The 25,328-nt window shown below is 36.1% G+C and overlaps 2 protein-coding genes and 1 long non-coding RNA gene across 15 annotated transcripts in view; 2 read left to right on the forward strand and 1 right to left on the reverse strand.

Annotated features, from left to right (window-relative positions):
- Positions 1 to 25,328, reverse strand: part of LOC141378265 (serine/threonine-protein kinase pim-2-like) — a 65,646-nt gene that overhangs the window by 3,644 nt on the left and 36,674 nt on the right. For 3 of the 7 annotated variants that reach the window (XR_015511757.1, XR_015511756.1, XR_015511755.1), the window contains 4 exons: positions 1,765 to 1,853; positions 1,626 to 1,667; positions 576 to 701; positions 398 to 429 (listed from right to left, as the gene is read on the reverse strand). Coding sequence is in view for 3 of the 7 variants with exons in the window: in XM_087287462.1 (XP_087143588.1) it covers positions 576 to 701; positions 1,626 to 1,667; positions 1,765 to 1,853; positions 2,170 to 2,257 (345 nt within the window). In the remaining 4 variants the exon portion in view is untranslated. Of the gene's footprint in view, positions 1 to 397; positions 430 to 575; positions 702 to 1,625; positions 1,668 to 1,764; positions 1,854 to 2,169; positions 2,402 to 25,328 lie in introns of those variants that run through there. The other 4 variants (XR_015511754.1, XM_087287462.1, XM_087287464.1 and 1 more) reach the window with 4 other exon arrangements.
- LOC147833409 (uncharacterized) lies at positions 3,074 to 5,535 on the forward strand. The gene is made up of 3 exons (XR_015511798.1): positions 3,074 to 3,160; positions 5,067 to 5,230; positions 5,437 to 5,535. It is a non-coding gene; the product is annotated as an uncharacterized LOC147833409 (long non-coding RNA).
- The window catches only part of LOC141378254 (uncharacterized), a 30,735-nt gene continuing 23,878 nt past the window's right edge, over positions 18,472 to 25,328 (forward strand). For 2 of the 7 annotated variants that reach the window (XM_087287449.1, XM_087287446.1), the window contains exons 1-7: positions 18,472 to 19,462; positions 19,624 to 20,146; positions 20,302 to 20,446; positions 20,550 to 20,783; positions 20,868 to 20,971; positions 21,727 to 21,814; positions 21,946 to 22,093. The gene's annotated coding sequence lies outside the window, so the exon portion shown is untranslated. Of the gene's footprint in view, positions 20,147 to 20,301; positions 20,447 to 20,549; positions 20,784 to 20,867; positions 20,988 to 21,726; positions 21,815 to 21,945; positions 22,094 to 25,328 lie in introns of all 7 variants that reach the window. The other 5 variants (XM_087287451.1, XM_087287445.1, XM_087287447.1 and 2 more) reach the window with 5 other exon arrangements.

The following is a 25,328-nucleotide window of genomic DNA, read 5'->3' on the forward strand; positions in this document are numbered from 1 at the left end:
TTTTGAATGTCTGGGTAAAAGACAAACTTGTTCCCCTCTGAAAACAATATATTTTATTTTGTAATAGATTTATAATATTTTTTTGGCAGTAAACATGTCAGGCTAAATAATTCAAAAGATTAATTGACTTCTGCGGCCCTCATTTGTTTCAAAAACACTGATTTCTTTACTATTTAAAACAGCATTTTTGGATATTTATTCAGCTGGAGATACCGTTGTCCTAAAAAAACTGTAAATAATATATCTCACACAACGGTATTACAGAAAATTTGGCAGTTTTAAAACCTCGACTTTTCCATACCTTAAAAACAGTTATTGGCCCATGCCTAGTCTTTACACTGGCTTCCAGTTACATTCAGGATAGATTTTAAAGTAGAAATGAGTTTATTTTGCTTACCGCACCGGCATATCATTAACCCACAAGCTTTTCTGAAAACAAGACAAAGTTATTTACATGTCCAGAAATGCTTCTTGATTTAGGAATTTGAATTTACAAAATTAAAACGACAATAAGAAACGAGACAAACCCTCCTGCAGCGCATTGTGCATGAAATGTGCTGTATAAATACACTTACTCCTCTTGGCAATTTCTCCACTTTAACTAAAAACCATTCCTGGAGCTTGATGAGCAGCGGGCTGGGGGGATCTCTCACAATTGTCATCATGGCCACTTCGATTGGTATGGGTAACGGATATCCAGGCTGAAGATAAAGTGCACATTAGCTGCATATCAACAACATGTAATCCTGTTTTTCAATATAACTGTAAAAGAAAATCTGTAAATCAGCAGCTTTCCGTATTTTGTGATTCATGTTTTTTTTCTGTGTGTTTATTTATGCTTTTGAAATGCATTATGGGAGCTTGATGTTTATTATCTGCACTGGTTTTGTCAATTGTGATGTAAAAATCTGGTAATTCGGCTTCAGACGGTATTAGATTTTAATGTGATGAATTGCGGAAGCTTTGATTTTATCAAGATATTAAGCTGAGCTGTGAAACAGATTACTTTATCAGGTATGATTACAACAATACCTAGTGTATTGCTTATTAAATACATGTAAAAAAAGATTATAAAGTACAATAATAGGTAACACTATAATAAAGTATAAACTAAACTACTTTAGATAAATTAACTGATGTTAACGAGAGGACTTTACTGCACAGAGTTAACGAACCAAAGACAAACAGTCTCTGAATTCCCAAAGTCGTAGCCCAGATTAACATGAGAAAAGCATCATGTTTGAAAATAAATGGCTTAATAAGGGTTCAACATGTTGCAGAATAAAATAATCTTAAAAGACACTCTAAAAGTGTAAATAATAATTATTCATTATTGTGCATGTTCATTATTATGATATACTGAATTATTGAATATTGGCATGTGACTACTTTTTTCTGTTATATGTATATAAAGTCACTGTTAAACTGCAGAGTTAAATTTTCAGCATCAAAACTCGGCAGAGCACATATTAATTCCCATCATAACCATAAATAAACAGAAAACAGCAGTGAATCACAAAATGATCAGTAGATATTTGTATAACCACAGCCGCAGACAGACTCATCTATTAAATGTATTTTGTGATGCTTCAAATATGAATCACGCATGATGTTTTCAGACTTACCACATTGCTGTCAACTTCTGAAGTAGTCGACTTGATGATAAACTGTGGATGAAAAGTAGAATTAAACATGAGTGAGCAATCAAACATGATTTCTCTAAAGTTGATGTCCTCTAAACTGGACTAGGGTGAATAGACTTACCTGTTTGCCGTCCATTTTTCTGATACCACGATAGACATTGCCGTAGCAGCCAGCTCCAATATTTTCTTTCAGGTCATATTTTGCTTCCACTGAAAGATAAAAACAGCATGTTCATTTGAGACAGCTTCTAGTTATGCCTGAACAGACAGTATAAAAATAAAGCCATTTAACCCGTAACAGCCAACAACATAAACAAAGCCAATTTGCCCCGAATTAAGTTTTTTGAAACTTTTTTTAATTCAAAAGCCTTTTCCCAAAATATGTCAAAATAGTTTGTCACTAAAAAAATCACTCCATTTGCTGAAACTGAGAGAAAGTTGAGGCCAAATGACCCCAGTGTGTATGAAACAGCAACACAAGGGTTAAACAACATCAATCAAACATTAAAAATACATTCAAATGTACCAGAACCAGGAGAAGGCCCTATCCTCTGTCTACATGGCGGTCTTCTTTGTCCGGAAGGACCGGGAACATGTAACATACTTTTTTCCATTTATTAGCAGTAAATAACGCTCTCTAGGGTGTATAAATGAGTTTACTGCAGTTAATTATCTGAGTTTTCGCCTTGTCTGAGTATCAAATGAAAAGTTCCTCAATACACGTCTGTTCTGTCAGGCGTCTGGTGGATTCTGACACTCGCGGTGCAGAGCGCGTTCGATTTATGACGTAGCGTAGGGCCAGACCAAAGATGGGATGGGGGTCCTGTAGGTACAGGTGTTCGCGTTTATTCTTCAGGGTGTAAAAGGTGAAGTGGCATATTAACCTACTGTTTAGGGCTCGTGATAACATTATAAAATACGCGTGGACCTTATACAACTCTTTTGCCATCTCTGCATGGGGAAAAGAGGGAAGAATAAAGTTAATCACGCAAGGCCTGGCATGATTGATGTTTGACGGGTCCAACACGGCTGATTAATTTGAGGACTCTGCATCGGCCTTTAGCTCTGCACTGAATTTACAATGTAATACGGAATCACGATGCGTTGACTCTTGTCCAGAAGTCTGCTGCTAAGAAATCGAGAGCTCCGGAGTCTAATGTTAGTTGTCATGGAAACGAGGATGTCTTGGCGGCAGTACGTGAAGTTGCTAACCTATGGAATAAAATTTCTGTTATAATTATAAAATTCACGCATCTGCAATTATGAAACCGCAAAGGAAAACGGAACATAACTTGTGACGTTACTTTACAGACACGAAATAGTTTCACCACGGACACGAAGAGTACGAATCAAACAGCGACAGTCCACTGTCAAAATACATCACCGCGGTCACAGGCATTAATAAACGAGCCAGAGTCATCGATCACAACAGTGCGCTTGCGTGATGAGATCCTGAATCCTGACTGAAGGAAGCCCCCCGAACAAAATGTCTGGGCAGCTCCCACACACCGTCTCAGGTAAGACTTTTGTTAATCCCTCTTTGAGAACTGTCCTCCATGAGCTGTAATAAAGGTTGAGACTCAATGAGGTCCATTTTCGCTGTGTTTCTTAGACATTTTACAGAATCAAAATTAAGATCGGGCCGAGGATAGCAAGCTAAGTTAGCATAACGTAAGTGAACTTGACAGGCAGCGAGCGCAGAACTTCTCAGTGAATCACTTAACGGTGTTTAACTATAACATGGCATCTGTTGATTAAGTGTTTTTGAAAGCCAGATAGACTATTGATCTATTATAAAGAAGATATCAGCAAAAGGCAAGTTAAATATTTGAGGGTTTTTGCTTATTTTTATGACACTGAATCAAATCCATCAATTGTTTAAAAAACTTGAGATCTACGTTAATTTATCTTATTATCACCGAATGAGTGGGAAAATATATTGAATAATGTAATAAAGTCTGTGCAGATTAGCAATTGGTTAAATAAGTGACCCGGACCCATGGGCGTAAATCATGAGGGGCAGTCATTTAAACACTCGTATTTCATCTGAAAGCTGAATAAATAAGCTCCTCATTGATTTATGAGAGAAGATTATATGTTCAGATATACGTTTTTATATTATCTTTAAGTTAGCAATCCACATTACTAAGCAGAAATGACGTTTTTATATATTTATAGCAATTTACAAAGTCTTTATGAAGAGAATTCTTATCTAAAGTAGAGTAACCTAACTTAAATAATTTGAGCAAATAGCCAAAAAAGTATATTTTGTCTCATATAGTGACTATTCCCTCAAATCTACCTGCTCAACATAAGACTCGTTTCTTAGTATTAGAAAAATGCCCAATATCTATCTGTCTGTCTGTTTTTAATTAGCTCAGATTATGTCCTGCTTACAAGCACTTGAATCTATGAAAACTGATCATACTAAGATTTTTAGCATAATAGAAAAAGTGGACCTTTTAAAGACTAAAGACTTTGATATTATTTTCTGCTGGATACCAGGCTGGTCATATGGGATGAGTTGGAAATGAGCGTGCAGATAAAGCATGATAAAGGAAGATAGAAGTTGGAGATAACAGAACGTAAACTTCCTGTGTCTGATGTTAAACCTGTTTTAAATCTGTATGTTAATGAGAAATGGCAGATGGAATGGGATGAATGTAGGAAAAACACATGGTATGAAGTGAATCCATTAATTAATGAAAGGAATAATTACCATTTTGAAAATAGACATGACCAGGTTGTTCATACAAGATGTAGCATCAGACACTCATGGCTTACACTCGCATATTTATGAAAAGCGGAAGAAATACCTATTGGTGACTTGTGTAAAAATATTTTACCGATAAAACATTTTAATATGTTTAAAATATTTCCCGAATAAAAACGTTCTCTAATATCATGTAAAAATACACATTGTGTTTTTAAATGATATTGGAGAATGTTTTTATTCTGGAAATATTTGAAGTGAGCTGTTTGAAAAGGTGTTTTACAATATTTATCTTTAATCTAACTAAAAGATTGTATATGACTGTTTTCAGTGTTGTTGCTTGCTACTTGTATGTTTTTTGTTGTTATTTTAAAATGTATGTTTGCTAAGATTGTTTACTAACTGCAATGAGCGTCATCATGCTAACTGATATGATATGATTATAAATTGTATATTTAGTACATGTTTTTTGCCATGAATATAGCCAATGCTGCTGATATGGCATTAAAACCTAAATAAAATCTGTCCATCCATCCATCCATCCATCCATCCATCGTTCTGTCTGTCTGTCTGTCTATCTATCTATCTATCTATCTATCTATCTATCTGTCTGTCTGTCTGTCTGTCTGTCTGTCTGTCTACCCTCTTTAACCATTGTCAATCATAATTCTGCATGACTTACAGCTTAATTTTATGTTAATGTTTATCAGGTTCCATTTGGAGAAATAATATCTGCTGCTCAAAGCCTGGTGTCGAGGCTCACCAACACCCTAAGATCACCAGAGAACACAAACCAACTAAGAGAGATTAGTTCAACACAGAGAGAGAGGACAACATCAAGTTTCCAGAGCCAGTCAGTTCAGCAAGAAATGAGGTGTGAGATTCAGTGGATGACTGTATGTGTAGAAGAATCTAATGTGTTTTTTTCTCTAATACAAATTGTTCCTACACTAATGAGAAAATATTTGTAGGTCATTTCCTGGGTTTTTCTGAGAGGAGCGTAGAGGGAAAAGCTGTTTTGCACCATATAAGGGGCAATGTAAAAGCTTATTAATGTATTTTTACCTGCTGGACAAACAGCATGAAAAAACACCAAAAGGAGAGGCAGAAGTACATCTCACTATGGCTGGACTTGGAAGACAGCAGTTAAATGTGCAAGAAAATTTCCCCCATTCAGAGGTATGATTAAAGTTCCATGCCCTGTTATTTTGTATTTCTGTATTTGTTCCAAAATTATAATGTATTAATTAGGGATGCTCATTTCGGTTAATTTTGCTAACCGACAACCGTCGCTCATTAATCGGTTATTAACGGTTAACTGGTCAGATTACAATTAATTTTATATTTAACAAATTGACGTGTCTATTTTGTGTCTGACACATTAAATAATGCATTTTAAAATACTAATTTATTTTTATATGCTAGCACAGTGGTTCTCAAACTGTGGTACGTGTACCACTAGTGGTACGCAGGCTTCTTTCTAGTGGTACGCGGATGAATCAAATATGTAATATGTACATGCTTCATATATTTAAAGAAATTATCAAAAATGATTTATATACGAATATGATGACATAAAGCCTATATTTATGAGGTCTAGGCAACATTTCCAGGTGCTAACAAACCAGGAGTTATTTCTTTTTTAAACTGTACAGAGCTTAAGCTGCTTTACTAGACCTAATACGCTACTGTATTTCAAAACTGCTCATTATGGTGGTACTTGCAAAGACAATTTTTTTCCGAGGTGGTACTTGATGAAAAATGTTTGAGAACCACTGTGCTAGCATATTAATAATAGAACAAAACAACAGAGCATCTTTACGCACTTGCAGTGTTTAGCACAGAAGAACAGAATAAGAGAAGAACTAAATAAAATGAATAAAATAAATAGGACTGTCCTAAATTATTTTCACTTCAATAATTAATTTATATTACAAAACAAAAATACTGACTGATTCTTTTTAATAACCGGCATAGGCTGTTTTTTTTTCGCCAATCATGTTTTTTTTTTCTTCTGTCAAATAAAATCGCAGACTTTCTCAAATCGCCAGCTCCACGGAAAATATGCATTTATTTAATGCCCCGCTGTCATTATTATAATCACAAAACCTTTTTACATTTTAATAGAAATCATTATTTTAAAGAATATGTCCTGATATGGTTTCCTCTCTCTCTTTCTGGCAGTTCAAGTGCGCGCGCTGCGTGATGAAAAGACAACAACACGTGCGCATAGGTTGACTTTTTGTAAACAGTTTTGTTGTTTAAATATGATGTTACATTATTGTGCATACATGCTTTATAAGCTATAAAATAAAAGGTAAAGCCTATTTGTTGTGTTTATGATGCAGATCCAGGTCAACATCAGCGCTAGTTTGGCATCAACACGTCTGTTAAACAGCAATATTCTTCTTCCATTTTGCTTCTTTGGCAAATGTGTCTGTAGGCACGGGTTATACGTTGTCGTCCCGCAAGTTAAGTATGCCTTGCAGTTAAACAAGGGGCCGAAAACAAGGCGCACCTCACTGCCTTTATGTTGACAAGGAAAAAAGAAGAGAGGACCGCGCTTCTTCTCATGAAACGACTGAATCAGCAGGGTATCGATTGTGTCTGTGTTGTTACAATTGTAATATTTAATAATATATAATAAATTGATATTCAAGATTTGTATATTCATCCAGCTCTGGATAACTTAAAACAGCGATTAGACCTTCAGAGCGGCAATAATGCGTCCTGAAGTAAAGCGAAACGGCTATAAACTCTAGCAAGATAGAGTGATTATATGCAGAGCCATATTCCTTTATCTTTAAATAAAGTAGAACTATAGAAACTGTGTTCATCTTAACTGAAAGCTATTCGTGTTTTCTGGCCTCACGCATCGCGCACCTGTCAGTCAGTCAGCACGTAACGCCAAAGGGTTAAACAGACTATACGGTTACAGAAAAGTTTGCGTTATAATCCACTTACCTTTTAATACATTTTGATGCGATTATAATCCGCTATTAAAAACAACAACAATAACTGAATGTTTTGAATGGATAATGTAGCCGTGGCGGGATGCATTTTGGTCCCCGCCATGGAAGAATGAATGTAGCGGAAACCATGCTCTTTAAAACTTCTCTGTAGTTGTCTTGACAACACAAACTGCTGCTCTGGGATGAGCCGCGAGCAAAAGATGCCCCTCTTAACGCAAAGGCGCATTCAATCGGCCCCTTATGCAGCCAAACTAAAAATATATCAAATAATATGTTTCATGGTTTAACTGATAGCATTAATCGGTTACAAACGCACCCTTTTGGTTAACGGTTAATCGATTATATTGAGCATCCCTAGTATTAATATAATTGAACTGTTCAAGCTTTCAGATATACTTGTGAAATTGTTTCTAAAACTGGCCAACATCTGTGGTGGATGTTTGTTACGCAAGTTTTCAGGTATGTTCTTTTTTCTTCTTTTTTTGATGATGATGATGATGAAATGCTAATACACTCTCAGTAATTGTGCTAAAGCTGGGGCTTTTCAAAGTTTGTGTTTGTATGTAAAGCTCCACATTAGTATCTTAAAACCAAAACCTAAAGTGTACATATTGCACTCAAAAATACAACCATGTTCTCTTTTAACCCCTTGAAACATCATGGCAGTTTGTGTACCTTTATTTTTTTCTAGGGATGCACCGATACCATTTTTTTTGGAACCGATCCGATCTCGATACCAAAAATTCTGAGCATTGATTAATACAGATCTGATACTGTGCTGTTTTTTTTTCTAAGCATAATACAGTTTCTATAGCTCTGGTGATAAACTCAAATGATACAGTAGGTGAGAGTTCAAAGTGACTATTACCGCCGCGTCATATACCGCCGCCGTTTGAAATAGGAGCCGCTTTGTTTTTAGTGTATGACCGCAGTTTGTGAATGAGCCGCCAGGGGGCGCAAAGGGATGGGATGCGAACCGACAGAAATAGCCCACACAGCAGCCTTAAATATGCTTTTGTGCTTGTAAATGAGATTAAACAATAAGTCAAAGCCTTATAATTCCTTTATTAATCATTTAAAATTTGTTAACACGATTTATTGTTATTCTAAACTTTTAAGTGCAAAGAGGATTCTTTTTGAAAAATAGAATTGAAGAAGTAAAAGACAACTAAAATGAAAGCACAAACATTTAGTACAAATATTCTAAGTATGCCTAAATTAAAAAATTAAAGCAGTCTTTTAGCCTAAATGTAAAGAGATTTTCAGTGTTTGCTATTTTGGTAGGACTAACACAAGACCTTTTCATTTATGTTTTAATTTACCTTTTTATTTACATTTTCGTTGTTGATTATATTTTACTATTTAATTTTATGTCACAATTATTGTACATAATAATAAACGAATAATGAAAAATAATAAAAATAGGCCTTATGTATTTAAGGACATGTGGTGAAACACTAAGAAACGGTCAGGCGCATGGTCTAAAGAGCTTAAGTTGAATACTGCTTCATAAAATAATTTTGCCGCAGGACATATCTAGCAGGTTTACTTTTAATAATTTTCAGTTATTTTTTTGTTTCAAAACAACAATGTTCTCTTTAAAGTTCTCTTTAAAGTATAACTGTTGTTTTGTTTTTTTACTTAATGGCCCAGTATGTTTCGTATTTTAATTTCAATTTCAGTCACCTTGCATATGCATTTGAAATATAATGCGCGCATAACCGCGGAAAGAAAAAAAAACTGTCAAAGGTTAGAGCTAATTCATCAAAATTAGCTATATTAAAATACAGCATGTAAGTTAATACAGGCAGAGTGTGAACAAACTCAAGGCTTAGATATGCGCTTGCCTTTTAATGCATTTAAAAAGATTTGCGGCCTTTTTAGGCTACAGGCGACTATGGTGTATAATGTTTCTTTTATTATTTTTTATTTTGTATGGTAAAGAACAATGCACTGTATGTTATTAATATAAACTTAGGTTAAAATTTACTATTGATAAACGTGACCTACCTCAATCAGATCACTTAAAGTATAATAAAATAATGTTAACGTCAATGTTCTTCTTTTTAAAGTAAAATTGTTGTTTTGTTTTTTTACTTAATGGATCAGTATGTTTTGTATTTTAATTTTAATTTCAGTCACCTTACATATGCATATGAAATATAGGCTAATGCGCGCATAACCGCGAAAAAAGAAGAAAAAGCTGTCAAAGGTTTGGCCAGTGTGTTTTTTGTCTAATAAATGATATATATATATATATATATATATATTTTTTTTTTTACTTTAAAACTTTAAAACAGATTGCTATTTTTCTAATGACATATGATTTAATAAATTTGTATTTTAAAAATTTCTCTTGTTTGAATTTTTTAACTGCACTTTTTAGGAAATATTTTAGTACATCAAAAAGTGTGGTTATAATGACATCTGACTGGCTAATCCAGCAAAAAAGTCACAAAAATGTAGTATTTAAATCTCATAGTTAAATGGAAACTGAGGCGTATAACTGCAAAAAGGTCCACTTGAAAAAAAAGAACCATCCCTTTCACCAGGCTGGCAACGGGCCTCATGTGTGCGCATGAGTCGATATGTTGCCTGTTTTATGTTTTATTGTCTACATGCTACTATGATGTATAATAATGTTGTTATTGTTGTTTTGTCTGGTAACCTTAGGCTAAAACTTATAATTCATAAACGTGTTAGAAATAAAGCATGAAAAACACGTTAAAAACTATTTCTTTTGCGTATAATCGGGAAAAAACAGTCATACAGTTGGTTAAGAGGATATATTTATTCTGAGGAAAAAAAGCAAATAGAAATACAAAAATAGCTGAATGTTTTCTTTTAAGTTGTCTCTAATACTGAAGACGTCGGTGGGCGCTAACAGAGGTTCGTGTGGACCGTAGAAATTCTTTCACTCTGTCCTTTATGCGTTTGCTGTCAGCGCTGGTCAGGTATATATATATATATATATATATATATATATATATATATATATATATATAGCCTATATATATATATATATTAATAAACTTCACAGCCACAAATATAAATAACACAACTTGTACTAAAACTGGGCGAGGATTTGAAAGAATACGATGCTTGTTATATAATTTAAAATGTTTTTCCTCTTGTCCTATTTCTGCATACAAATTTTTTCACTCGCCAGGAACTTGCCGCTGGAGAGCACCGTCAACGATCTCAATCTTATGGCTCATTCTTCACGATTATAGAATTAAAATAATGGCGCGTTAGGTTTTTTATGCCGCGGGTGCAACCAACAAGGGTTGTGCATTTTAGTTTAACTTTTTGAGCGTTATAAGCAGTTCGGTGTTAGTTTTTATATAAATATATCAAGCCGAAACTAAACAGCGCATTCTCTCCGCCTCCTCGTTCATAACCAGCTGGACACGCTACTGAAGCAAGCAGGAGAGATAGCCTACTCCGTCATTCATAATCTTAGCTGATGTATCCGAGTCGAAAGAATATATTAAAGAGGAATGTTCTTTTAACAGTCCCGATACGTTTAATCTTTTTATTTTTATTTTTTTACTTTTTTTCCTGTCATTTCTCTTCATCAAATTATTTTTTAAGCTGCTTGATTATGTTAAAACAGAAAGCAGAGCCCGTCAATTGAGAGCGATGCATGTCATGTGTTGCATAATTGCCTTTTTTCTTGTGCGTGCGTGATCCATTTCTGATTCTTTTTTGCTCGGGCTCTCACACACAACCTTTATGTCTGCTGTGTCTTTAATATGGTGTGTAGATTATTATGCGTTATTGAAACATCAAGGGGGACGCAGCAAAGTAACTTATAAATTAAAATTGTATTATTTTATGCAACAGCCTTACATTTAAAACGGAAACATAAGGGCGATTATAAGCAAAAAGACCTCAAGGCTAGATGTTTTCTTTCCCTTTATTATTTATTTTTTTATTTTGGCGCATGTGTGCGATAGAAAAACTAGTGTAATAAGGCAAGCCATCTTTCCCAGACTCGGGGCAAATTCCGCCTTTCCTTTCACTCCGTTCCGAAGCCCCAGCTGGCCCTCCTGCCATCCACTGCGTAAAATATATGCTGGATAAGTTGACGGTTCATTCCGCTGTGGCGATCACAGACTAATAAAGGGACTAAACCGAAAAGAAAATGAACGAACGAATGAATGAATAAATTAATAATAATAAAATAAAAATAAGGTAATAATCTTTAAACACAAATGCCGCGTAAGCGGCCTTTTTATTTTTAGAGATGGTACATTTGAATTGCCTCTTCCCACTTCCCCCACCTCAAAATTGAAAGTTGCAAAGAGAACTATAGCTCATTTACACCTTGATGTGTTAGCCTCAATAGCAAAGAGCATAGCCCATTTACACCTCAACACAGAGCAAGTTTAGCGGAAGAATGTCAAATCAGAATCACGCAGATGAAGCACACCAGCTACTACTTTCATGAAACTATTAAATGTGTATTGTCATAAATTTGCTTATTTGCAGCAGCTTTTTTTCGCGCAACAGAATTGCGGCGTTGGGAAGCCGTCAATGAATAAAAACAGGGTCAATAGTGAAATCGGCTTTTTATTTTATCCCTATTACCTATATCAGTGCATTGAAGGCCTTTTATGGTGTCATCACGATAGAATAGCCTAAGTTATATTGAAATAATTTAAAGAACAAAGTTATAAAAACTCACATTACATAAATAAACAATTAAAAATATGTTTAGGTTGTCTTTATTTAATTGCCCTCGTGATGATGGTGTGCTTTATCATTTTGTGCGTTTTACTTATATTGTGATTCAAATGATGGATCTGCGACAGAGAAACTAGGGGTTTTGGGAAACATGCATCACTATATCCTTTTTTTTCCCAAACTGTGCATAGTTCAGCCGCAAGTTACTGTAGCCTACGTCTTTTTTTGGGAAAGCGCCCCATGTCCGCTAGTGCCGCGCGCCTCTTTCTCTGGGCAAAAAGGAGTTGATTTTTTAAATATTAAATATATAGATTAATTAAATATTCAGCAAAAGAGACATTTATTTCATATTTTACTATGCATTTCATCTGATAGGCAAATCTTTATAGCTTAATTAAACACATATTGTCAAAACCCACACATAGGCCTATTGTATGAAAATGAAAAGGGCCTTTTTTGTTATTATTAGACTACTATTTGTTATTTGTTGCCTAGGCTATTTTCACATTTTCACATTTGAGGTGCTTTATTGGTATGACAAGTAACTGTACATTCGTTTTGCCAAAGCAGTGCGCGTCTCACAAACAAGACAGTGCAAAAAGGGCAGTAGTGCAAACAAATATGAAAATAACATATAATAAAAAAAATGATTAATAAAAATAAAAATAGAATAAAAAAATAAAAATATAATAATAAAAATAAAAATAGATTTTTGATAACATAAAACAGTATAAAGGTAATAATAGTAGCCTATTATTAAAAGTAGGTCCACATAAAGAGTTCCAGCTTGTGTGTTGGAGACAGGAGCGGGTGGTTGAACACACAGCAGCACACACACTCCCCCAGTAAGATGGGTTCTGTTCGACAGGGACTCAAATTGTTTTGTATGTGTTGGATTATCGGGTAGAATTTCTCCTGGATCTCGGAGCAGGCCCGTGGCATGTGCAGGATAAATTTTTTGAAGAGCGGGACCGAGGGTGTGCCGCGTCGCGGGGGCACTTTTGATCATTTTGGAAGGGCACTAAAAAGGGCATGTGCACTGCACAGGTTGAGCCCTATGTGCACGTGCCTGTCTCGGAGTATTTAGTGCGCTTAGTTAGGATATGCAGCTCCGTCTCAATCAGCTGCTGAGGGCACAGCCGCTTCCCCACCGGCAGCCATGTTTTTTTTGTGCCGGCCCGTCTCTACGGCTGGCTGATGTCCGCTGCCCGCTTCTAACATGTTAGAAAATACTGCAAATCAAGCTGTCGGTATCTCCCCGCGGTTGAAATTGTTCGTTATTCGGAAAAAAAAAAGAATAAATATCAGTGCGCAAGCTTTCTAGATTTATTTTAGGCCTATATTCAGCTGTTTTAATCTTGCAATTCTGATAACTTTTAGAGATAATGTCTGTTTTTACCAACTTGTCTGTCATTTATTTCTCATTTGCTACTTATTTTATTAATTTGTTGATGTTAATATACTACATATAGTCTTGAATATGCATCTAAAATCCTTTGGCATTCAAATTTGCTTTGAACTTAAAAGAGAGAAAGAATCTGATTTTACCTGTCAGAGCACATTGCATATGCCTTTTTTAAAATAACATTTATTTAACAAATATTTTAGCACATCGAAAGTAATTAAATTACCTGTCTTTTGATTAAAACCTTTATGCAAAAAGATCAGAAAAAAAGGCAATATATGCGACATGACATCGCTGTCATGCCACGATTTGAGGATAAATTCGCTTTTAGGTGCTGCTTTGAATAAAATAAAACTATTAAAAAGCACATTAAAGACACTCATAAAATAAAACATTAATAAAGGAGTATCTTATGAAAAAAACACCAATTGACGGGCTCTGCTTTCGGTTTTAAAAGAATCAAGCAGCTTTAAAAATATAATTTGCTGAAGAGAAATGACAGGGGAAAAAAGATTAAACATATCGGGACTGTTAAAAGAACATTCCTCTTTGATATATTCTTTCGACTCCGACACATCAGCTAAGATTATGAACGACGGAGTGTCTCTCCTGCTTCAGTGGCGTGTCCCGCTGGTTATAAACGAGGAGGCGGAGAGAATGCGCTGCTTAGTTTCGGCTCAATATATATTAAATTAAAAACTAACACCGAGCTGCTTATAACGCTCAAAAAAGTTAAACTAAAATGCACAACCCTTGTTGGTTTCACCTGCGGGATGCACAATGAACCTAACGCGCCATTATTTTAATTCTATATTCGTGAAGAATGAGCCAACCGCATATGCTTAGTCCTGTTGGTCGGGACTCTCTGCTTTATAACTTATTAGTTTATTACAATAATCACACTTAGCTTTGCCATCGTTCTTCACCACATATAGCCACTCAACACATCTTGCGGTCCATCTTTAATGTTTAGATTATTGAAGGTGCTATTGATGTTTTGAGAAAAAAAAATTAATAGTACTGAAACTAAATTATTAAAAATAAACTTGCGGGACTTCGTTTATGTCCTGCGGCAACATTATTTTTATTACACTTTAAGTGATCTGCTTGAGGTAGGTCACGTTTATCAATGGTAAGTTTTAGCCTAAGTTTACATCAATAACATAATGTGCATTGTCCTTTACCATACAAAAAAAGAAAAAAAAAAACATTTATTTATATTTTAAATGCATTAAAAAGCAAGCGCATATCTTAGCCTTGAGTTTGTTCACACTCTGCCTGTATTAACATAAATGCTGTATTTTAATATAGCTAATTTTGATTAGCTTTAACTGACAGCCTTTTCTTCTTTTTCCGCGGTTATGCGGCATTATATTTCACACACATATGCAAGGTGACTGAATATGAAATTAAAATACAAAACTTACTGAGCCATTAAGTAAAAAAACAAAACAAAACAGTTATACTTTAAAGCAGAACATTGACGTTTTGAAACAAAAAAACGGAACTGAAACTAAATTATTAAAAATAAACCTGCCAGACTTAATTTATGTCCTATTTTCATTATTTATTTATTTTCATTATTCGTTTATTATTATGTACTGAAACATAAAATGAGATAGTAAAATATAATCAACAACGAAAATGTAAATAAAAACGTAAATTAAAAACATAAATGAAAATATCTTGTCTTAGTCCTATCAAAATAGCAAACTTCATCTCTCTATATTTAGACTAAAAGACTGCTTTATTTATTTATTTATATATATATTTATTTATTTATTTATTTAAGACTACTTATTTATACTGAATGTTTGTGCTTTCACTTTAGTTGTCTTTCATTTCTTCAATTGTATTTTCCAAAACGAATCCTCTTTGCACTTAAAAAGTTTACAATAAACCAGGTAAACAAATTTTAAATGTAAGTTGAGGTGATCGCATGTTCACAACTGTGAGGTGATGTGCTCTACCGGCAGGATAATCTATATTATTTTGCTGTTTTTCATATGCGCATGTTTAGGATTTGAGATAATAACATTGCCATGATAGTCAAAGAAATCAAAACATTATTTTCACCCCAACGCAATTTAATCGGGCACTGAAGGCTAATAACTTAATTCTTATATTTGCTTTTTGACTTCTCACCATGTATCTTTTCTACAGCATAGTATAGTGTAAGAGCATGTCTATTACCAGAAAAACTCAATTAAAATTATATTTTAATTGAACACATCACATCACACACAGTAAGCTACGCCTACAGAACAGTCTGTTTAGCATTGTGAAAAGGCAAAGCTGAATATCTGTGGTTAAAGTGCCACCCAGCGGTCAAATGCTGCTGGCGCATCAAGTAACGCCATCGCCGCGGTATGAATGGCGGCACAAGGAACACATTGAAGTAGTAACATCTGTAAATCTTCTTTAGTAAAAATAACAGACCTATAGGCTGACTGTATATGACAAACACACAATCTAACTAAACATGATGCTTGCTATAAACTATAGGCTACATTATTTGAGCATTCATTATGACATTGATATATGTTGTGGTCCAGCTTATGTTTCCTTTTTTGAGTGAGACGGAGAAAGTTTAAAACAAGGTCCACTTATATGCTTCAGCGCCAAAACACAAAGTGGTCTGTTGAATAAAGTCTTAATATAATTAAAATGACAGCAAAATATTCACAGTTTCAGAATAGCCTATATTAGGCTACATCATGTTTAGTTAATGACAAGTTCAGTGAATGACAATCCATACTGCTCCTGTCAGTTTCACTTTTATTAATATAATCAACTACTTTGACCACAATAAGCCAGGCTTTACTAACTATTGGCAGCACTTAAAGTATTCCCCTCAGAAGAAGAAACTCAATCGGACACTTTCAAAAACTGAGCAGCACAAAGAGGAGAAATCAGTGTGTTGATGATCTGTCCAATGTATTATTAAGCTTTTTCTAATTCAAAGTTTCAGGTAGGCCTACTTTGTGTGTGAATACCTTGCAATTAGGGCTGGGTATCGACCGAATCGTCTTGCTACTATCGAGTATCGAAAAATTCTTTTGCGTTCGGTACCAAATTTCGATACTCAAGGGTATAATCTTGTCAACGTCAGTGAGCTAGAAAATCTGAGCCATCCTTAACGTGACCGGGTCAAATGCTGGTGATTGACTGCAGCGAGGCTGTCTTGAAAATCAGTAGTTTACGACGGTCACGCGCACTCACTCAGAGCTTGTCAAATGTGAGGCTGTAATGCGTACACTACTACACTTTAGAGCATAGCATACATTTAATGCAAAGGATGTTTAAGTAATCAAAAGTATGGCTACATTATGCAAAGATTGACGGCAACAGCGCACGATGCAATATCTGTAAAGTTATCGCGACCAAGACTGGCAACACGTCAAATATGATAAAACACCTGACACAGGGTCCCCGCGGGGTCTTAAAAAGTGTTAAAGTCTTAAAATAAAAAAATCGAAATTTATGGCTTTAAAAAGTCTTAAATTTGCTGTTCTAGGTCTTAAATATTTTTGCACAGGTCTTTATTTTTGTTGTTATTGCTAGGTTTTTGGGGTGTTGTAGTTCTTTATTTCACTAGTCCAATTGTAATTTGCATTACAACTACAAAAAGGTCAACTTTCAATAGCCAATCAGCTTTCTGATATTAAACCCAGTGCGCGCGGCAAATGTGACATCATCGCTGTGTTTGCGGAAGTTCGCTTTGAGTGCACGCAACATGATTTCACTGACAAACGTCGCAAGTGCAGTTTTATAAGTAAGAAGTGCTGTAATACGAGAGAGCGAATCTCTGCTCGCGCGCCGGTTTCCTTTTGTTCATGGACAAAACTGCTTGCGAGCTCTCAAAACACTGGCTGCTCACGTGCGAATGATCTGCTCTCGCTCAGTCAGACTCCTTTCGTGCTTTTGCTCTCCAAAGAAGCTTCAGCATACTGTAGTTGTGTTACAATAGCAACTATAGAATTACCACAACAGAGTAATTGAAGTACTTTACAAAACACTTTACAGCAGACACTAGTTCACTTTATTTTAGTGATAAAATGGGATTGATAGTAGCATTTATTTAAAGAGTGAATAGTACAGTAAGCTATAATACCTAAAATACCTAATTTATACCTATTATTACCTATTTTCTATCACGGTTACATTTCTGCTTGCCAGAATGACCAATAATTATTGGCTAGAAATTGCAACAGCCATCGGAAAGGAGGAAAGTTTTTGTAAAACTTTGGAAAAACCTGAGGGATAAGTTTGTTAAAACAACAAAAAAAGAGGCCCCCAAAAACATCTTCAATGATAATGATTATCTTTTTATTCGTCTGATTTTACTTTCTGTTTTTTTGGAGCGCCGCCTGTCATTAAAAAAAAATATCTCAATGGTGAACGTGTCAAGTATAAAAGCCTTAATCTGTTTTGTGAGTTGTGCGATGCGGTGCCAGGTGAAAGTATAAATCTGCATAAGATGTTTGTTTTTTCTGTAGTTCAACGGTGCATTTAATCTGACTTTACCACTGTTCAATTTAAATAACTTTGTTTTACCCCTAATTTAATGCTTTTACATTTTCTCTCGTGTGTTTTTGATATTGCGATATAGGTCTTAAATGTAATACTTAATGGTCCTAAAAAGGTCGTAAAAGGTCTTAAATTTGACATTATGATATCTGCAGAGTCCCCGTGACAGTACACAGAATTAATTTACGAGCAGAAAGTTGCTCCGACGCAGTCATTATCTTCATCCTCTTAGTATTTTCCTGACTCAGGGCCTCCAACAACGTGCCCACCACAAGCGTCGTCTTCCATGACTGATGAGGATAACTGCGCGATGGTTGGGGCTCCGAAAGGCAAACAGACATACAAAATCAGTTTTTAGCACTTCTTGCTTGTGTACCGTTAAAGCTAAGGCCCAGATTACACTACCAGTTAAATGTGACCCAATTCCGATTTTTTTTGCTTAAACTTGTGACAATGTGGTGCAATGTGGAAGAGAGAGCGTGTGTGGATATTCCGACGTGGGAAAAAACAACAACAACAAAGGAAACATGGAGGACGGTGGTCAGTCGCCATTATTTGCTCCCACTAGACCTGAGATCTCTCTCGTACCACAAATTCCTCTCAGTGGTGTAGGACATCATACAGCATATAAACAATAAGCGCTAGCTGCGATGCAGGCCCTTCCCCACCTCCTTCGCCTCAAAATCATTTTCAAGTTGGGCAAATTCGTGTTGTAATTTTTACGCTATTAACGTTATCAATGCACGCACTGCGGGCTACACATAGAACAACTTTATTCCCTTTAACACCAGTGCGCACACAGGCTACATCTTACACACACACACACATCAGGGCCGTACCATTACATAAACTGCGTGGGGGTAAATCTGGACTGAACCATTTGCTGCTTATACTACACCACGTATTTCGTAGAGCTAAAAAGAAAATTTCTTCCATCGTGGCTAGTGTGGCACAGATGCTAGGACCCGCCTTTATGCATGCATCATAGGTTGTATGGCAAGTGTAAACGCATGAATTCAATATGGGTCACAATTAAAAGAACGTGTAAACGGACAGACAAAAAAATCTGAATTGGGCATCAAGACCTGACAGTGTGAACGGGGCCTAAGTTTGTGCGGGGAAAATGTATTCATTCTTTTTTTGGACCTAATGTATGCTGTGCAGCGTTATGTACTGATCCGATGGCTTTAAATACCTAGCTAAATTGATACTAAAATGCTTTAAGGTTAACGGTAAATGATAAAGTTTACCTCACATTAAACTTGTCTTATTTAAATGTCCTTATCCTTGGCTGCATTAACAGTTTAGCTTTCAAGTTTTCTTCACATTAATGTTATAGTCTGCTCCTGCTGACCCTGGAATTAGGATACCATCAAGTGATAATCCATTGCACTGGCAGAAAAATGAACAAGGAAAGGAAAGATGAATGCCACAGGGCCGTTACAAATTTTATTGTTAAAAGTTTGCTGCCTTTTTCTCCTGTGGAGGCTTCATGGTGGAGCTAAGAACAGTAAGCTGTAAATGATGTTGTAATATTATTACCATTAAGGCTGTTGGCCATGTTTGTAGGTAGTCTCTTAACCTAGATAATTTTTAAATCTTTTTATAGTAAGCAACAATGATAAAATAATGCTAATGTTACTTTTTTGTGTTTGATGATGTCAAATATAGGGAGATGATAAGCACTTTAAACCCCAGATATCAGTCCCCCAGCCGAGACATGCTCTCAAATACCCTCATACCTGCAGTTGAAAAAGAAAATATCAAGAAAGAGTTGCAAGATGTGAGAGATGTGGCTGTGACTGCTGATGGCTGGATCAGCATTGCACAGGACCACTACCTGACAGTGTCACTTCACTTTGTCAGAGAGGGTTCCATGAAAGACATACAAGGGCAGTATACACATCCCAGACAGGGGACATTTTAGCAGAAGAGATAAGAGATATTCTTGATGAATTTAATATAAAGGATAGAGTAGTTGCTGTGACAATGCAGCAAACATGGATGTAGCAGTAAAAAGAGATGAGTATTAAAAAAATTGGCTGCTTTGCTCACACTCTCAATATTGCTGCTCAGAAGCTTTCCACAATTACCTCAGTCTCACAGTGGGCAGGAAGGATCAGAGCAATGGTGGTGTGGCTGAAAAGATCCACCCTGGCTAAACCTATCCTTAAAGAGAAGCAGCATCTTCTCGGTAGGTAGAAATCAGAATAGTTGAACCTTAGTGCAAAACTCTTTGGCCAAATAGTTAATAAAAATCCTTTGCTAAATCATGCAGTAAAACATTTCTGCAAATAAACAGCCACTTTGATAACCAACACAAACATAAATTTCTCTTTCCCATTTTAGGTCTTCCAGAACATGCTGTCATCCTTGATGTGAAAACAAGGTGGAATAGCTTATTCCTCATGGTGGAGCGATTCCTAGAGCAGTTCCCTGCCTTCCAGGCCACCTCCATGGACCATCGTCTTAAGAAATTAATGGACAAGGACAGGTAAAAACTCTGTTCTCATTTTAAATGCTTATTCAATTTTCAGTGTAAACGATTTTGCTCATGAATCTATAGTCCAGCTAATGAATCTGATCATATTTTACAGACTGCAGAGAATTTCTGATGAGGATTTTAGAAAAGCAGAAGAGTTTGTCAAAATTACAAAGATACTTTACACTTCAACCCTCTGCGTCTCTGCTGAAAGGAGCCAAAACTTGGGTCAGATTCTGCCTATCTTAAATAAGCTCCAGCACCACTTCACAGTGAATAAAGAGGACTCCTCCTTCACAAAGACCATCAAGGACCCTATCTGGAATGACCTCTCAAAAAGATACCAGGGGTGCAGTGTAATCCTGCTGAATTTGCTCTTGTTTTCATTAGAATTATTCAGTGATTGACTCAGTGTTTTTGTCTTGAATATCAGATGGATGAGAGGGCACAGCCTTGCATCCCAGATTCAAGTCAAAAGTGACAAATGAAGTGTGGACCAGACTGAAGGAGGAGCTAATGAAAAGGACCTTAGAACAGGTGTTACTTCATATTGGTAATATTCTACTTCACTTGAATTGTAGATCAATATGTGTTGTGGTAAATATTGACTTCTCATTAATTACAAATTATCAGACCAGAGGTTTTGAATATCAGAAAATAGACTTTATTCTCCATAATAAAGCCGAGAAAGAGCAGAGCAGACCCCAGAGCTTTCTGAAGTCTCTCCTGGACACCTTCTAAAGTTTCAGTGTGTTTGTTACAATTTTTATACAGGATTATTTGACACACCCCTAAGTCTCTTTTTAACTCTTGACCATTTTTGAATAGGTTTTTAGTCTAAGGGGTCCTGCTATTCTTGGCTCTCAGCCCACTAGCTCATGTCAACAGAGATGTTACAGGTCTATGTCAGCAAAGTATAGATGCAACTTATGCAAAGGAACTAAGTGTTTACATACATTGTCATGATAGGATAATAACTTGATAATATGTTACTCATTCTAACTTCTGACACATATAGCTTCATAGAAGTATTTAACATAAATAATCAGTGCTTTACATATTCAGTTATTCTACACAATCAGTCACTCAGCCTTCTCCTAGTGTTGCTCCTGTGCAGGCATACTCATCTTACACAGACATATCACTGTATTTTTAACACAGGCTGGCATGTTTGCTGCAAACACTACATACATTTTGAGAAGAGAAAATTAACTGCTTTACACTTAGAAAATACTTCATACAGAGAGAATAGAAATCTTCTTCAGTGTGACCTAGTTTTTTATTGAATATAGACTCCGACTGAGCAGATAGAACAGGCACTTAGCAGGTAACCGAAATGACATCTCTGATGAAGACAGTGCATCTGCAACAACAGCACTAGTAAGAAAATATAAAGAAATCCTATTTTTTCCTATTTAATTTTATTTAATTCAGAAGAAAATTAACTTGTTTGAATTTATTTTTTATATAGTTTTATATTTGTCTTTATTTCTTTACTCATTTGTTAATAGAAGATTCCAAAGCTTTCTGCCTTGAGGAGCTGTTTGCTGTGGAGGACATGGCAATTGAAGCAAGAATGCAGACCAGCGTCAGCAGCACTACAGAGGAGATATAGAGATAATAAATAAGTACAGACTGCTTCCGTCTACACTGTCCTCAGTAAGTCCAGTAACCTGGTGGTGGGACATAAATGACACTCTGCCAATGCTTTCAGAATTGGCATCAAGGTATCTTTGCATGCAAGCATCATCCACAACCTCAGAGCGTACATTTTCCACTGCTGGGGACATTATCAGCCAGGAGCGGGCTTGTCTGTCTCCTGAAAAAGCAGACATGCTCATTTTTCTGAAGAAAACTGTTGAGTAATTTCAGTTGATCCTAAAAGATTAGTTCACCAAAAAATGAAAATTCTGTCATTAATTACCCTAATGTTGTTCCAAACCCATAAGATCTTTGTTTATCTTCAGAACACAAATAAAGATCATTTGGACTTAATCCAAGAGCTTTCTGATCCTCCCATAGATTTACTGGATAAGCATTTATCAATGCCCCGAAAGGAACCAAAAACATAATGTGGCGAGTAGGGTTGGGCATCGTTTGGGTTTTTTCGATACCGGTGCCTAATCGATACTTTTAAAACGATACCGGTGCCAAAACGGTGCCTGAATCGATACTTTTTAGCCCCAAAATGATGGTGGATGACTCTACAAAATAATTTTATTTGACAAAATATTTTTAAAAATAATTTTAACAGAACAATATGATTACAGTTTAAAGTAAACATAAATTCATACTGTATTACATTAATACATTTCCTTTGATCATTTGTTGGTGAGCATGAATTTAAGATTTGCATTATGAAATTACATTAGCTTACTATTAACCTGTGGGGGCGGGCAGGGGCCACGTACTTTTAGGAGCACATTTTAACATATATATCACAAAATACTTAACATTATTCATAGTCATTTTTGTTCATGCATCACTCTGCAGTCTTCATAAACAAGATAATTAAATAACTTAAACTCAAAATAATCTTCCTTGTTTATTTATTTGACAAGTAACGTTATACGGGTGTTGGAGAACACATTTCTAGCATTCAAGTACATCAAGGCACATTGCTGCACCTGTAAACTTTAACAGGCCTACAGCTGAAGTCGATTTATTTTGCCCTCCCATTCATTTACAATAATGTTTCTGAAAGTGTTTACACTGTTTCCTAAAAAATAATTATTCTGGAGTAATAATAAGTGCTATTTTTTATTGTTTATTTCGTGCATTAATAATGACCTAAACACATTGAATGACAGTAAAAAGTAGCAATTTTACTCAATAAATGCGTTAAAAATATCAACTGATTTATATATAGTCATTCAAATGAACTTAAAACGATAAAAAACTGCAACAAACATTTATTTAGGCCCGAACTACAAAACCAAATGTAAAACAATTTTAGTATCAGTTTTGCTTAAGTTGCACGCTAGTGTTGCAGGAGAGGGGAGTGGTCGGTTTAAGACTAGCTATTTACGGGAGTTGTAGTCCATAGCGAAGTGTATTGTGGGTAGTGTAGTTCGACACGCATGCTGGATGATGTGAGCTCGCTGTGTGCTGTGCTGTGCTGCTGAAACTGAGGAAGAAAGTTTTACTCGGCTTTGTTTTATGTTCACTCAAGTTATTCCACCCGAGAGCTGTTCATAACTAGATAGAATAGACATAGAGATAGATTGATCTCTGCAGAAGCTGCCGGAGAGCTGCGCGCTGCAGACGCAGCTGGTGTGAAAGGCAAACGGCTGTGTGCTGCTTCTGCTCTCCATACGCGCTGCTCATGCGCTACTTTCGCTTGTGGTGTGAAACAGGCGTAACGTCCTTGCTGCAGCACCAAAATTAGGCACTGAAATTCATACGCTGATTTAATAATGGTACGTATCGGTTACCTAGCAGGTTTCGGTACCCAATCCTAGTGGCGAGTATGCTGATGCCACGTCGCCTTGGTCCCGGATTCACCCCAGCTGTCACTTAATCAGCACGGATCGATCCCAGCTGGAGCTCATCAGCAGACACTCGTATAAGCCATCCCCAAACACAAGGAAGACGAGCTTCATTTCACTCAATAGCCGCATTTCCACTATCGGGCCAGTGCGAGCCAGGGCTTTAATCGGGCCGGGCCGGGCCAATAGCCCGGGAGGTTGAGAAATGAGACCGAAATCATGTCGCGTTTCCACTGTCGGGCTAGTAGCTCATGTCGTAAATATTGACTTCTCATCAATTACAAATTATCAGACCAGAGGTTTTGAATATCAGAAAATAGACTTTATTCTCCATAATAAAGCCGAGAAAGAGCAGAGCAGACCCCAGAGCATTCTGAAGTCTCTGTGTTGCTCCTGTGCAGGCATACTCATCTTACACAGACATATCACTGTATTTTTAACACAGGCTGGCATGTTTGCTGCAAACACTACATACATTTTGTGAAGAGAAAATTAACTGCTTTACACTTAGAAAATACTTCATACAGAGAGAATAAAATCTTCTTCAATCCCTCCTCTTAAGACTTTAGTCTTAATATTATTGTCTTTTAACCCCAAAGTGCAATTTCATAATCCAGTTCTCTTAATTACCTCTATCTAGTGACTGATATTAGCCACATAGCTGTTATCAATTGACTAGATTATACCACTGTACTTTGACAGAAGTCCAGCCAAACATCTTCCCTTTCTTTTTTGATTTGAAGGAAGTAAAAGACTGTACTCTGTTTTTCTCTTAACACATCAAAGACAACAATGTTTTAAGCATAAGTATTCAGTTGGTTCAGTGCTAGCTGCTAGTTTTCACACTCATGTAGAATATACTGAAGTGATATTATATATAGGTACCATGAAAGCAATATGCAAACAAAATCAATATGCAAATGTAAAAAGCATCAAATGTTGATCTTGATCTTTGCTCATCCTTGTTTCTCTTCTTCTGAGCTATCAGCATCTTCACTTGACTTTAATAGATGTTGATGGAGATGTGTGGTTGAGAGTCTGAGTTCTGGAATCTGCAGTTGTGCATTCATCATCCCTTGATTTGTGGCACTTCTGTATGTGGTATTCAGGCACATTATCAGAATCACTCTTTTCTTTGTTCTGATAAACTCTTGCTTCCACACGTGGCACTTAGTAGTTAAGAGCTTTGGAATATTCAGGCTCCTCTGTTTCCAGTCAGCTTTCCTTTGCTGGAGTTGTTCCCTTTCGCTCCTTTGAGGCATTGGTACCTCATCAATGGCATCCCCTTTGGCAGCTGTTGGATTTCATCCAGATATGGTCCTTTATATAGTAATCCAGATATAGTAACCCTCATCCAGATATGGTCCTTTCCTCCTGAGCTCCCCAGAGCATCCACAGATAGACTC

This window comes from Danio rerio, chromosome 16 (genome assembly GCF_052040795.2).
Source record: "Danio rerio strain M-AB ecotype USA chromosome 16, GRCz13ab, whole genome shotgun sequence".
Lineage (NCBI taxonomy): Eukaryota > Metazoa > Chordata > Actinopteri > Cypriniformes > Danionidae > Danio > Danio rerio.